A 15,039-nucleotide genomic window follows, 5' to 3' on the forward strand; every position below is an offset into this window, starting at 1 on the left:
GCCGTCAAACTGTTGTATAAACGCAATATCACACTCGTAGCAGTGCAATATGGCTGTATATCGGCACTGGTGGGGGCAGTAACGCACGCCTTCCACCAGTGCCGATATACAGCCATATCCCACTGCTACTGGTGTGATATTTCTCATATATATATATATATATAGTTAGTTTTTTATATAAAATTATGTAGAAAAAGCAAAATAAATGTTTTCCTAATAAATAAAGCTTTTAAATAAGCCTAAATAAGCTTTTAAAATAGCATTTTCTCTAGATAATCAGTTTGGGCCTTCAAATATTTATGTGGGCCTCGAAGTGAAAAACCCCTGATCTATAGCACCTTCAGTCCAGCTCTTTTAGACTTAACTAGAACTCTGTTAAGCTGCTTTGACACTATCTACATTGTTAAAAGCGCTGTATTGACCTTATTCTAAAATGCGGAAGTGCGCCTGTTTTCGCGATTGTCTTAGAACTTCCGATTTAGTCGCCTATGGGAGAAATGACTAGGAATAATAAACGTCAGAAAATGGTCAAACTACTTGCTCAACAAACAAATGTTTGCATGACTACACAGACCAAGTAGCATAATATAATAAGAAAATATTAAATTGCAACATCAAGCAGCGTAACGAGCAGTTGTTAACGTCAAAAAATGAATGGAAGTGAATGTGACCGGAAGTCGCGAGACAAAAAGATTCAAATGGCAGCGCCCACTTGCCAGCTGAGAATAAGGTGAATAAATAAACATGAATTGAATTGAATCTTAAAATACCCCTTTCCTGTGCATCTGCATCGCTGACATAGGTAGAGAGAGCTGTTAGCGTAGGCGTCAGGCTGTCTGTGTGGGTTGTCTATATGTACAGGCGGTCTTCCACGACGCTCTCATCATGTCACGCCTCCGCTTTGCTTCCATTCATCAGCACTCTAATAGCCCAGCTGATAAACATCCCCATTTAGAAAGAGCGCGGGTCGATCCATCCACATGTTCTGAGCAGGCCAGGGCAGCGTTCACCTGGGTAGGAGCTGTAAGCTAGTAGTTAAGTTAGACTCTCTTTGGGTCGAGTCAACCTGGTCTCCTCATCTCCCTGCTAGGCTTGGGTAACTATCCTCAGGACCCCTCTGCCTACGGACCAACGCGTCCTTCTCACACTTATGTACAGGAAGAGCAGGGATATAGCGCAGGTAGGTGAGCAACTGCATCCTACAATCACTCAAACCCAATAGAACAAACAGCTCATGCGGTTTCTCACGCATCGCATGTGCAATATGCATTCGCCGTATGCATATTCTACATCTGCTCGAGGCATATCACGGGATATACTAAAGCACAGCTACAGGTCATTCTGAGGGACGCATGCTTAAAATGAATATCTGAATGTCTGATGAGGCTTCACTAGATGGCATTGCATCTGGTATGGCTTGTAGCTGTCGTTTACTATATTCCCAGCACTGACAGCTTGCTTCAGATCCTTTTCTTTTCAGTCACCGCATTGCTTTGCTGCCAAAAGGATGATCTAATGTGTCTACTGGGTTTTCTGTGGATTTCGCTCCCCTCATGCAGCGTGTGACAGTCACCGCTGACCAAGTCTGTGCGAATTCGGCGGCCACTTAAAATTCTTTACCTGACTCTTTCGCCCCATTCACACGGGGCGTCAGCGCCAACGCTTTCCATTCACTTTGAATGGGTGTCGTCAGGCGTTGCCGAACTGCATTGTGGATCCGTCTGCGCTGCTTCAGAGGCGTTGCTCGCAGAAGTTGGGAACAGCTCAACGTTTCAAGCGCCGACGGAAGCGTCAGCCAATCAGATCGCTGTATGCAAATACACCAGCTAGACAGTGGCCTATTGCTGACTGAATTTCATTGGCTGACGCTTCTATGACGATCACTTCAACCCCAACTTCAGACACGCCTTCAGTCAAGCGTTGACGCTAAAGCCCCGTGTGAATAGGGCGTTAGGATGCTTTCACACCTGTGAATCGATTCAGTTGTTCCGAAACAGAGATTACAATTGTTACGTTGTTGCTCTTTGCTCTTGGAGCGGTTCGCTTTCACACTGCAAAGTTTCTAATCGGACCAAAAGAGCTAAAACAAGTCACGTGCGAGTAAACTCTCCTCACATTGGTCAGAGTGTCAGGGTATATTTTGCAGCGTCCCGCTCAGCTGTCAGGAGAGGTGGTGATTTGGTGGTGATTGACAAAGTGCGCGCGATGTGTCTGAGGAGAGATGCGGTGGGGAGGGGTGAGAAAGGTGCGCGACGATGCCTATTTGAGGACTGGGAGGGAGACGCGAGATTACCGGGAGATATCGCTCGTTTGCGGGCACTTGGAGACTCGCGAAACTTCCCGCCCTACTCATAATTCTCTCTTCATATAGCCGTAAGCCTATTACATATCCATAAAACACTGTGATATAACCGCGCTCGGATCGGATCGCTTTCTCACTGCAATCGAACCGCTCCAGGGTTCGTTTCAATCGAGCCGAGACCACCTCATTCAAGCGATCTCGGAGCGATTACTTTGGCGCGGAACAGAGCGCGATTGCCCTGTTCACATATGCCAAACGAACCGCGCTAACTGGGCAAACGAGATACGTTACGAAACAAAAGTGTAGGTGTGAAAGCTCCCTTAAAGTAATCCATTTCTTTTTCATTTGTGCTCATGTACACTAACGCAGGGGTCTCCAACCTTTTGTGCACCACTTTTGTTTGATAAGTAGTAGCAGAGATAGATGTGTGGGGATTCATACATGACAACATCAAATTGCATGACTAGAAGATGGATAAAACAAACAAAGGAACAACAAGGTTATTGTAGTTTTGCAGTATTTAATTCATTTTTATTATTTGGGTACTCTTTATACATTTGCTAGTTGGGTTTAGTTGGGTGCTTTAGATTGATGGTTTTATTCCAAAACAGGGATTAAAATTGTAACAATGTTTATTTTCATTATTGGTGCGGTTCGCTTTCACACTGCCAAGTTTTTAAATGGACCCATATAGCGAAAACAAGTCACATGCGAGTAAACTCTCGTCACTTTGCTCAAAGTTTCAGGGTTTATTTTGCTGAGCCCTCCTCAGCTGTTATACGTCCTTATTTAATTTACAGTTGAAGTCAGAATTATTAGCCCCCTTTCGATTTATTTATTTATTTTTTCTCTTTTTTAAATTTTTCCCAAATGATGTTTAACAGAGCAGGGAAATTTTCACAGTATGTCTGATAATATTCTTTCTTCTGGAGAAAGTCTAATTTGTATTATTTCGGCTAGAATAAAAGCAGTTTTAATTTTTTTAAAACCATTTTAAGGACAATATTATTAGCCCCTTTAGGCTAATTTTTTTTCGATAGTCTACAGAACAAACCATCGTTATACATTAACTTGCCTAATTACCCTAACCTGCCTAGCTCACTTAATTAACCTAGTGAAGCCTTTAAATGTCACTTTAAGCTGTGTAGAAGTGTCTTAAAAAATACCTAGTCAAATATTATTTACTGTCATCATGGCAAAGATAAAATAAATCAGTTTTTAAAGTTAGGTTATTAAAACTATTATGTTTAGAAATGTGTTTCAAAAAAAATCTGCTCTGCGTTAAACAGAAATTAGGGGAAAAAACAGGGAGGCTAATAATTCAGCGGGGCTAATAATTGTGACCTCAACTGTATGATGATGAGCAATAAGACAGTATAAGCAAAAAGCTGCACTGTAATTTTGACACCCGCAGACATCATCACCAAATATAAATCAGAGATAAAACCTCTTTCAGAGTCGTTGAGTAGAATTATGCATTATAGAGGGAAAGAACAGATAAACCAAGACTGCAGTTCGGTCAATTCTCCTAATGCATTAACAGCTCTTGTAATAGTTCAGCATGCGTTCACTTTCATATTCGACATGAAACGCACATTTGCCGGAAGAAATGACATCCCGCCCTACTCATAATTCTTTCTTCATACAGCCATATACAGTTGAAGTCAGAATTAATAGCCCACCTGAATTATTGGCCCTCCCTGTTTAATAGCCCCCAATTTTTGTTTAACAGAGAGATTTTCTTAACACATTTCTAAACACAATAGTTTTAATAACTCGTCTCTAATAACTGATTTATTTTATCTTTGCCATGATGACAGTACATAATATTGGACTAGATATTTTTCATGACACTTCTATACAGCTTAAAGTGACATTTAAAGGCTTAACTAGGTTAATAGGGTATATGCCGAGCTAGTGCTGTTCCCATTCGATTTTATACGGTTCCTTATACAGCATCGATGTTGTAATGTCATTAAAATACATTCAGTTAAATAAACTTAAGCATTTATTTAGTTACTCAAGCGTAAAACGAGACAAAAAGCTGTTTACTCGCACGCGCCCGTCAGAATCGGCAGGCTAACTCAGAAGCTCCATTGAACATACTGAGGTAAAATAAATGCTCATATTATAAAGACATGGTGGGGGAAATGTAATTTAATGCAGTGCTTCTTATACAATCTGAGACCCACTTTAAATGGGATATCACTCAGCTAGTGAAGATTGCTGATTTTTAAAGAAAACAGACCTTAAACGCACCGGATTTGCATTGGCATTCGATTCGCAGGAAGCGCTTAACCCAGGTTACTGGCAAATTAAAAGTCCTATTAGCATGCTTCGGCATATACCCCATTAGGTTAACTAGGCAGGTTAGGGTCATTAGACATGTTCATGTATAACGATAGTTTGTTCTGTAGACTATCGAAAACAAATATAGCTTAAAGGGGCTAATAATTGTTACCTTAAATGTTTTTTGAAAAAAATTAAAAAGTGCTTTTATTCTAGCCAAAAGAAATAATATTATCAGACATACTGTGAAAATGTCTTTGCTCTTTTCAACATCATTTGGGAAATATTTAAAAAAGAAAAATAATTTGAAAGGGGGGCTAATAATTCTGACTACAACTGTATTTTTAGTTATGTTTTACAGTGAAGTTTGAACGAGCAGCAAATATAATGTTTTAAGTGTAGCACAAACTGCTGAGGGGGGTTACGAGATGCGCAGAAAGCCTAGTCACACGTCTGCACTGGTTTACTGGTGTTTAATATCCCATCCCTTGTTTTGATGTCTGTTGAGACAGGTTATGGGCAGGACCTGAGTGCTTTTGGTCATAGCTTTGCAGACCCCAGCCAGCCTACTGCCTCATACGCCGCAGCCCCCTCCGCGCCCTCGTCAGGAGCTCCAGCGGCCGCCAGCAGCTTCGGACGGGGACAGAACCACAATGTACAGGGCTTCCACCCCTACCGGCGCTGAGCTGCTGTCCCACACCAACCCTCCCTCCCTCCCCAATGCAATAAACATCGTCAGGGATACAGACGTTTCCAGCACAAGCTGAACTGGATATTGGGATTGTCTTTCTGAAGATCGCAAAGAGCAAATAAAAAAAGGGGTTTTATTGTGTGTAAATTGTAAACAGGGGCTCTACTCCGACAATAGGAGACCACCGTACTCTTCTATATTTTGTAGTAGAACTGAACTACTGAAGTATTTAGCAATAGATTTGGATTGTCTGGTCAAACATCAGCACAGAACAGACGCACCAGACGTCAGCGACAGGGTCTCCCAATTATTCAGCTTTAATTATTATATTAGCGGGGAAATGTTTTTATTTGGAATTTTGTGGATTTTGTTTACTCTACGAGCCTTTTACCGTTTTATTTAAGTTTGAAATAGAGTACAAATGTGTATTATACACCTAAACTGTGCAATTTTTTAAAGAATTTTGTACTAATATATGTGCGCTTTTCTCGTTTTTTTATTTAAGGATGTAGAATTTCCTCAGGTGGCTGTTGGTGCACTTTGCACTTATGCAAAAAAAGAAAGTTTAAAAAAACACACACAAAAATGAGAGTTTATTTGAAATAAATGATTTAAAGAAGCTATGTTGTGACAGTTTATTGAGTTCACGGTACAATGGGGTATATGCACACACTTTTAAAAAAAAAAATTTTTATTGGGTTTTTCACAACATTAAAACAAAACATTTAAACATCTGAACATCACATTACAACAAAACAACTCCAGGATAACATACTAAACTTCAATAAATAAATAAATAAATAAATAAATAACAACAGTAAGAAAAATAAATAAATATAAAAAATAAAAATAAATGAATACATAAAAATAAAAAAATTCTAAATAAATAAAAATAAAAAGAGTCAATATAGAGTATATTTCTTTGCACACAACATCAAAAGTAGTTCACTGTTTGACCTTGATGTTTTATTTAACTTCTATTCTTTTTTTATTTTTTTTATTGCAATAATAACAATACATTACAACAAATACCGATACAAAACTGAAAGAAGTATAGTACAATCAATAGAAATATTACTTTTTGAAAAAAGTGGATTGTAACAAATTTAGAACAAATTAATAAATGTAAAAGAAATTAAAGGGAACAAGAGAGAGAAAAGAAGAAGAAAAATAAATAATTAAGGGCACATAAAGATAAATTAAATTATTGCAGAATATTAAATAAAGCACTTATTTTAGAAGTTTTAATAGCTTTCTTATTGTGAGAGTCTATGATGTTTTTTAAATAAAGAGCTAGTTCTCGTTTAAAAAATAGAAAATTAGGCTTACCATGAGTATATTTGCATTTGTGTATAAAAAACTTTCCAATAAATAAAATGAGGTTTATGCAAAAAGTTGCATTAAGGAATTATTTTCCTTTAATATATAGCCCCAAAATAACATGACGATAGCTTAAAGAAAAATCACCACAAACCTTTTGGACAATTAACTTCTATTCTGCTGTCAGGTCCACTTGGTTGCAAAAGTGTAGAAAGGGGTTCCAGATGCAATAAAAGTCTTTTAACTTCCGTTTGATAATGTACGTTAGTTTTTCCAGAGCAAGATTACAGGACATTTCCTTGATCCATTGATTGGAAGAGGGCCTTTGAGTCTCTTTCCATTTTAATGCAATAACACGCTTGGCCTGCAGACATGCACACACTTTTAATTTCAGCCAGCCAGCCCCAGGGCTTCCTGGTAATCGTCATCCCATTCAAAATCGCTGCGTTTAAGATGTGATTTCTTTAAACAACAGCAATCATCACTGCCTGGCTGAGATACGATATGAAGTGGGTCTCAGACCAAACAAGAAGCACTGCATTAAACTATATTTTACCACACCATGCCTTTAAAATATGCACATCTATTTTACCCCAGAGTTTTTGTGCTCGTCTTTCTTCTCTTTTTACGCTTTAACAACCAAATGAATGTTTTAGTCTATTTAATTTTAATTACATCACAACATCGATGTAGTAAAGGGAACCTTATGAAACTGAAAATAGACCAGCTTTCGCCGGAAGTTTATTGTTGGCTTAAAAACGCTTGCTGTGCATAAAGTTCATTGCTTTCACATTTACACAAATGAATCTATTGACTTTTTTAAGACAGCCGGAATATATAAAATCTAAGAATTGTTTAGTTGTGAGTGGGAAAAGGTAGGCAGTGTCCATGTTTAATAATGCTTGTAACAGTTGAACATTAGGGGCAGGGTACTTATGTCTATAACATTTTTATTTTAATTGTTGTCAATGTCTATTTTTTTTTAGGTTTTAAAATAAGAGATTTCTCAGGGATTTTTGTCTTCACCAAGTGGTGGTAAAGTCTTAAAAGTGCAAATGCTCTATGTTGCTTCAATATGGGGTATAAAAAAAAAATATAAATAAATATATATATATATATATATATATATATATATATATATATATATATATATATATATATATATATATATATATATATATATATATATCACATAAAGACAAATTATAATTTAGAATTTAATAAATATATTTTTGGTAGCTTATAAACCAGAAATAATCTCTCTCTCATCATTTTTTGGGCAAATTATTTTCATGAATTTAAGTGTATTTTCTTTCCATTTCTAAAGATGTTCTGTGACGAAAATATTATTTTATATATTATATCTTGTTTAATAAATCCGTTTTGTTTAAATGCACCTATATATATTACACATAATCAGTGAGAAATGGGCAAAAATATGCATTTTCAAAATGGGCTGTATATACATAAATGCATAAACGAGTCCAACCCCTTTTGAAAATGAGCATTTTTGTCCATTGTTGGGTAATGGGTATATGGGGAATTTTGTGCATTTGAACAAAACAGATTTATTAAACAATTACAACATTTATAATGTTTGGTCACCGAACAACTTTAGAAATAGAAAGATAATAGGCCTACATTTAAATTCAAATAGGTCATTGCAAAAAACAAAAAAAACAATGTTTTACTATTTATGTTTCTCCTTTATCTGTTTATTAAAATTATATTTAATATTTCCACCTGATGTATCAATTTATTTTCGCAAATGTATTATAATATTTATCTATCTATCTATCTATCTATCTATCTATCTATCTATCTATCTATCTATCTATCTATCTATCTCTATATCTATCTATCTATCTATCTATCTATCTATCTATCTATATATATATATATATATATATATATATATATATATATATATATATATATATATATATATATATATATATATATACATATCTATGTGTGCGTGCGTGCGTGCTGGTCAAACGTCTGGGCTCAGTGAAATTTTTAAAGCCTTGAACTCACCAAAGCCAAAGACTAGGAACTTTGCCGAAGCTACTATTATTGACCGATTCATTTAATGCAAACATTTTTAAATAAAATATATTTTATTGCGTTTTAAAGAAAATTCTTGTGCTGCAAAGCTGATTATCAACATCATCTGTGGTATTTGTTTTATTATTCAAAAGGGCAGCATTTAGGTCTACTTTAGACAAAACTGCTGTAGCAAATAGGCTACATGTGGTCAAATTTGATCCACTTATTACGTCTTTTCTGGGCATATTGTCAGGCTCAATTATATACATTGTTTATATTCTGTTTTTACGTGAAAAACTTACTTCCTCCTCCTCTCCGCAAGATGGCGGCTTTCCAAAGTCGTCATGAAGAATGACAGAACTCTCGCGATATTACAGCTCCTCTCCTGCTTTCTTCCTTTTCCGGTAATCTCTGAAGATGGTAGGTTCATGTCTTTATTTCTGAATAGCTACATCACATTAATCCAAAGCAATCTGTCGTATATACAATGCGAATCAGAACATTAAACACGAGTGAGATGTGTTTAAGATTTAGTGAATGTTACCAGGCCGCTATTTAGTGTTTGGGATGAAAGATTAGGTAGATGTTCGTCTGATTAGCAGCTTCAGTCTTGCGCTGCATTTCTCAGTCCGGCATGATGGATCCACGGGAATTTTTAATACGTTATTTTTGAGTGGCGTTATGAAGCACCGCGTTTTAACGTATTTAGTCGTTTATTTGTTATTGAAGTCACGGAGAGAGTCGCGGTAATGTCTCCTAGCAGCGGCTAACAGTGGTTGTGTTTCCCGCAGGCGGACACTGAGCAGAAGAAGAAGCGTACCTTCAGGAAATTCACCTACAGAGGTGTGGACCTGGACCAGCTGCTGGACATGTCCTAGTAAGTAAAAATTAAAAACATTTTCGCTCCACACTGTTAGTAAAGACAAAGCTTTATGTAAACTTTTTTTTTTTAACTATCATAGTCTGATGTGATGCATTTCAAAGTATACTTGTTCGACGCATGCGCAATAGGTCATATCGTGGGACATTTCATTCCTAAATGTTTAGCGATCATATCTTAAGGTATTGCCAAGCCATGTAACGTTAGACATGTAAAATTATCGTCCTGCTGATTAACTAACTGCTGCAAAATGTGAAAAGTATTCCTTTCATAATTTGTTCACCTTCAAATTTATTCCAAAGTTTTGAGCTTGTTTTAAAGAGTGTTCGAGTGTTTTCACACCTGCCTCATGTAGTCCGATTAAATGGCACTAGAGTTCATTTTCCCTTTTGGTGTGGTTCGTTTGGGCAGGTGTCAGTGTAGCAATCGTACTGTAGTAAGCACCAAAAGCATACCAAGACCTCCTGAAAGAGGTGGTCTCGGTGCACTTTCAAACAGACCTTGTTTGTGGTGAATTATGATCTGAATTTAAACTGACCCAACCACAAAAAGTACTGCGCCTTTTTGGACTAATCCAGCTGCCGTAGGCCGATGTGCTGTGCATCATGGAATGTGTAGGAAAATATTTGTTGACAGCGCTTTATCGAGAGAGAGAGAGAGAGGGAAAACCATTACCTGATGGATCGTTGGTAATATTTCCGGAAGATGACTATGTTGCAGTTTAGCTAAATTAATTCACGCCTCCTCCTGAAGTGACGTGCGATGCGTCTTTGCCGTTTGCAATGCATTAAAACATTTTCCAGCCGCATTTCATTTTCGAAATGTATAGTCTGTCCAAAGTGATGTATTCAAACTATATAGTATACTATAAGCAGGGATACAATCAGTCAGCGCAGTCGTAGCTCCATATAGTCAAAAGCGACATGTTGTGTTCACCAGTTTGTTAACTGCGGCATTGGCATTATCCCGCACGTGAATTCTGACCAATCGAAAAGCAGTTTAGGAAATGTGTTCAATAACATCTGGCCAATGAGTGATGTGGATTTTATCAGATGACTCAATTTTGGTTCTTTTCTACTGATTCGGACCAAAGCAATCAGTGTGGTGTACAAATAACCCAAAAACAGAAGAAAATGCTACAATGTATCAATTTTTGCCCTGCGTCCAGACCAAAGGAACCCAACTACAGACGTGAAAGCACCCTTAGAAACTTTTTGCCACTGACTAACATTGGATAACGGTGTCCAACATTTTTTAAAATATCTACATTTTCTTCTTAAATGGAGTATAAGAAACCCCTAAAGGTTTGGGGTAACTTGAGTGTCAGAAGATTTAGATTTTTGGGGTGCACTGTCGCTTTAACTATGCGCAATATGCTGATCCTCATGTCAATAGTTGGAAAGTCGTAAATGAAACCGGAACAATGGGCTAAATGCACAGCTAGTGTTTTTCAGCCAATGATAAACTTCTGGTGAAAGCTTAACGTGACGGTTTTCAATTTCATAAGGTTTCTTTTACACCATCAATGTTAATGTCATTCAGTTTAATTGCCTGCTTCAGGTCCCGTTTACACTAATACATTTAGTTTTAAAACGGCATTTTAGATTGATAATGATCTGCATCCACACTAGCGTTTCTGAACAGCTCTCCGTCCATACTACAGCACTGAAAATGCAAATCACGTGACCACACACACACACACACTCAGGCATGCGATGCAGCGTATGTGTACGTCTGAGCATCATTCAGTCATTACTCAGATGAGAGCAGCGCATGTCGGACTGTTCATCAAGGATCTACCGCTGGATCTAGTCTCACTCTATTTGTTAAACGTGATATTTAAGGCGTCATCGTTGTCTATATCTAACCACATATTCCCCGACTTTGGTCTTTTAAATCTATTACTTGTTCTCAGGTTATGTGTTTTAGCCAAGCGCAGAGATAAGTTAATATATTCGTTTATGTAAGCGCGTACACTGATTCTGCACATTTGACTGATTGCTTGCCTTTATTTATTGTCTATAATGTATAATAAACTTATTGTACGTAATACTATTATAATGGCCATTGTTGATTATTAAAACACTGATATTCAGCTACAGAGAGGGCATGTTGCGTATTGTCAATGAAAATAAAAGGAGGTAGTAATGTCATGGGCTCTGTTTTGTTATGCATACAGTGAAGATGACATCATATAAACATGAAGCTAAACAGCGCCTCAACATTTTTAGTGTCTGTTGTCAATATCAAAATAAAAAAGGCAGTTTCTTATGTTTTCATTTTACTGTTAAGAAAGTGAAGCAACGTAGCCAGGGTGATGCAAATGAGGTTATAAAACACACTGCTCCCTTTGAAGATTTACCCAACGTGTCCTCTGGAGTTTGTTTTCCATATTAAACTTGCAAAGTCCAATAGAGTCTGGCTGCGGATTTGCACTTGCACGCTCAGAATAACACGCTTCCTCTGCAAGTGACGTCATTTACAATCGGCACTTGTGGCCGCTTGCATGAAAGTCCTTTAGTCATTTAACTTAAGGGTGTCCCTGAGGCGTAAAACTCTGAGGTAACGGAATTCATTAAGATCGTTGCAACAAACTTCTTATCGGTCACTCTTTGACCTGAGTGCCTTTTTTCTAAGCGTTTCACTACTGTACTTTCTGTCCTAGTGTACAACTTGAGTACTTAAAATTATTTGACAATGTCGTCACTGTCATTGCAAACAAACTAGAAACTCACTTTTGGTTTACTTGTGTTGATTTCAAGTGACGTGACAGGTGCAGGTGTCGATTGTAAATGACGTCACTCGCATAGGAAGGGTGGGTGCCTGAGTGTGCAAGCCTGGAGGTGCAAGTGCCACTCTGCAGCCAGACCCTTCTCACAAAGTCTGAACTTACAAGGAGAGCATTCAAGACTGAACTGTGTGCACTTAATATTGAGGAAGAAGCTCCAATCAGAGAGGAGATTGTCTTCGTTTTCCCCTATCCACACTAACACGGGGCAGCAGCGTTTTAGCTTTTTCAAAATGCTCCATTTCTGGCGCTCAAATTCTGACGTAGTGTGGACGGATGGCGTAACTGTAGCAAAACTCGTGTGTAAATAGGCCTACGTAGTTTAAGTGTACAACGAGATGAAAGACTAAAATCAGGAATCAGGAGAAACTCCATTGAAAATACTGGGTAAAATAAACTCGTATTTTAAAGACATGACAGGGGGAAATGTAAATGAATGCAGTGCTTCTTGTCTGGTCTCAGACCCACTTCATATCATACATCTAAAAATCATTGAATTTGAAAGAAATCAGAACTTTAACGTGGCAGTTTTATTTGTTTGGAAAGCCCGTTAACTGGAAGTGCTGAGGCTGGATGTCTAAAATTAATAGCCCGTCCACTTTCAATGCTAAATTAATGGAGAGTTGTTATTTGTGGGATTGAAATCAGGTGTAAATGGTTTGATCTAATGCTGCTTTCACTTCTGAAAGATTGCCTTTATTGCCAGACCACAAAAAAATTAAGATAACACCAAACTGAACTGAAGAACTGAACTGAGAAAGTTTTGCTACAAATTGGTGTGTTTGATAATTGGTTCGCAATGTCAAAGCAGCACAGACAGACTTTATTTTGTTCTTTTTTGAAGTCCTTGCCAGTTTAATTTATAAATGTGTTGAATAGAGAAGACTGACGAAGCTTTTGTGTTGTTGTACCTGTAGTGAGCAGCTGATGCAGCTGTATAGCGCCAGGCAGAGGAGGAGGCTGAACCGCGGCCTCAGGAGGAAGCAGCAGTCTCTTCTTAAACGCCTCCGCAAGGCCAAGAAGGAGGCGCCACCCATGGAGAAGCCAGAGGTGGTCAAAACTCACCTAAGAGACATGGTCATCCTGCCCGAGATGGTGGGCTCCATGGTCGGCGTGTACAACGGCAAGACCTTCAACCAGGTGGAAATCAAGGTGGGGATGAATCCTGCACTGGTGATGTGTCGAATGCGTTTTGCATTGAATACCGGTGCTGCTCTTTGTGGCTTTCAGAGTAAAACGTCTCAAGACTAAGCCATTGAATATGGAAAATATTGAGTAATGTCATAATCGGCAGTCCTATTTTTGAAGTTGTAATGAATTTAGACTCAACAGTGTGCAGTTAATGATTTATTTATTTTCCGTTTGTTTCTCCAGCCTGAAATGATTGGTCATTACCTGGGAGAGTTCTCCATCACTTACAAGCCTGTTAAGCACGGTCGTCCTGGTATTGGAGCCACTCATTCTTCCCGCTTCATTCCTCTGAAGTAAAAAGTCGATGAGTATGTAAATAAAAGCCTCCAGAAGAGCCTCTGCTTTAGTCTGTCTTTTCTTTCTGCTTACGGCACATTTATAATAATGCTGAAAATAGTTATTGAACTTTATCCAGTTCAATCTTTTCAATCCAGCCTACATCAATAGTTGTTCACTGGTTTAATTGATATATTTTTGGTATGGTTTAGTCAGACAATCGTGGTCTGTTCTGCTCCAAAACAATAGGGTATATGTCGAGCTAGTGTTGTTCCCATTCTGATAAACATCGGGTGACCTGTTATTGTGAGTTTTTTCCATTTTATACGGAGCCTTTTACAACATTGATTTAGTTGCTCAAGTGTAAAATGAGACAAAAGCGCGCCCATCAGGATTAGCAGGCTAGCGCAGAAGCTCCATATACTGGGGTAAAATAAATGTTCATATTTTATAGACATGGCGGGGAAAATGTCATTTAATGCAGTGCTTATTATCAGATATCACTCAGCCAGTGGAGATCACAGATTTTTAAAGAAAACGGACCTTAAACATGCTGATTTCCCAACGGCATACAGTTTACCGGAAACGCTTAAGCCAGGTTACTGGCAAATTAAAAGTCCTATTAGCATGCTTAGGCATATACCCTATTGGTCCAAGATCACCTGAATGAGGTGATCTCAATTTGGTTGTAGTGAGAAAGCAATCTGATCCAACCAACAGCCTATATCACAGTGTATATATATATATATATATATATAAGGGAGAATGAGCAGGGTAATGTCATTCCTCGTAGTAAAAGTGTTTAATGTGAAAGTAATGTGTAACTGAACTGCTAAATATATATTTGTATCGTTAGCTTTTTGTGTAACTTGTGATATAGAATTGATATATATTTTACAACTCTCGACAATTGAAATAAGGCTGACAAATTCTTACCTGATTTGTATTTGGTGATGTCTGTGGTAGGCTTGGGCGGTATCCAAATTTTGAGACCGTCAAACCTCCTCCCTGTTTTACCCCGGTATGCGGTATTACTGTGCATAATAAAAAAAATATGACGTAAGGCTCAGACAGCGTCACCAAACTGTTGGCTTGTGCCTAAATCATTGAGAAACTGAATACCGTATATGCGACCTGAGGTTCGCGGTTCATATTAGAGATCTGCGTGGGACACACACACACACAGATGGCGCTAGAGAGATTCACAGCATCTCTCTCTCCTCCACACTGTCCCGTCATGACAATCACGCATA

The 15,039-nt window shown here is 38.0% G+C and overlaps 3 protein-coding genes across 56 annotated transcripts in view; all 3 read left to right on the plus strand.

The window, feature by feature from the left end:
- The window catches only part of dazap1 (DAZ associated protein 1), a 44,629-nt gene extending 38,728 nt beyond the window's left edge, over positions 1-5,901 (plus strand). For 14 of the 48 annotated variants that reach the window (XM_087272548.1, XM_087272556.1, XM_087272549.1 and 11 more), the window contains 1 exon segment: positions 5,104-5,901. In XM_087272548.1, the coding sequence (XP_087128674.1) occupies positions 5,104-5,276 (173 nt within the window). In that variant the 3' untranslated portion in view covers positions 5,277-5,901. 48 annotated transcript variants of the gene reach the window in all.
- Positions 1-15,039, plus strand: part of ranbp3a (RAN binding protein 3a) — a 1,280,039-nt gene that overhangs the window by 14,894 nt on the left and 1,250,106 nt on the right. The gene's annotated exons all lie outside the window — the stretch shown is intronic.
- On the plus strand, positions 9,047-13,844 carry rps15 (ribosomal protein S15). Of its 3 annotated transcripts, none has more exons than XM_087271903.1 (4): positions 9,047-9,352; positions 9,443-9,528; positions 13,237-13,471; positions 13,694-13,844. In XM_087271903.1, exons 2-4 carry the CDS (start codon positions 9,521-9,523, stop codon positions 13,805-13,807), a joined length of 357 nt encoding a protein of 118 aa, XP_087128029.1. In that variant the 5' UTR covers positions 9,047-9,352; positions 9,443-9,520; the 3' UTR covers positions 13,808-13,844.

This window comes from Danio rerio, chromosome 11 (assembly GCF_052040795.2).
Source record: "Danio rerio strain M-AB ecotype USA chromosome 11, GRCz13ab, whole genome shotgun sequence".
NCBI classification, from domain to species: domain Eukaryota; kingdom Metazoa; phylum Chordata; class Actinopteri; order Cypriniformes; family Danionidae; genus Danio; species Danio rerio.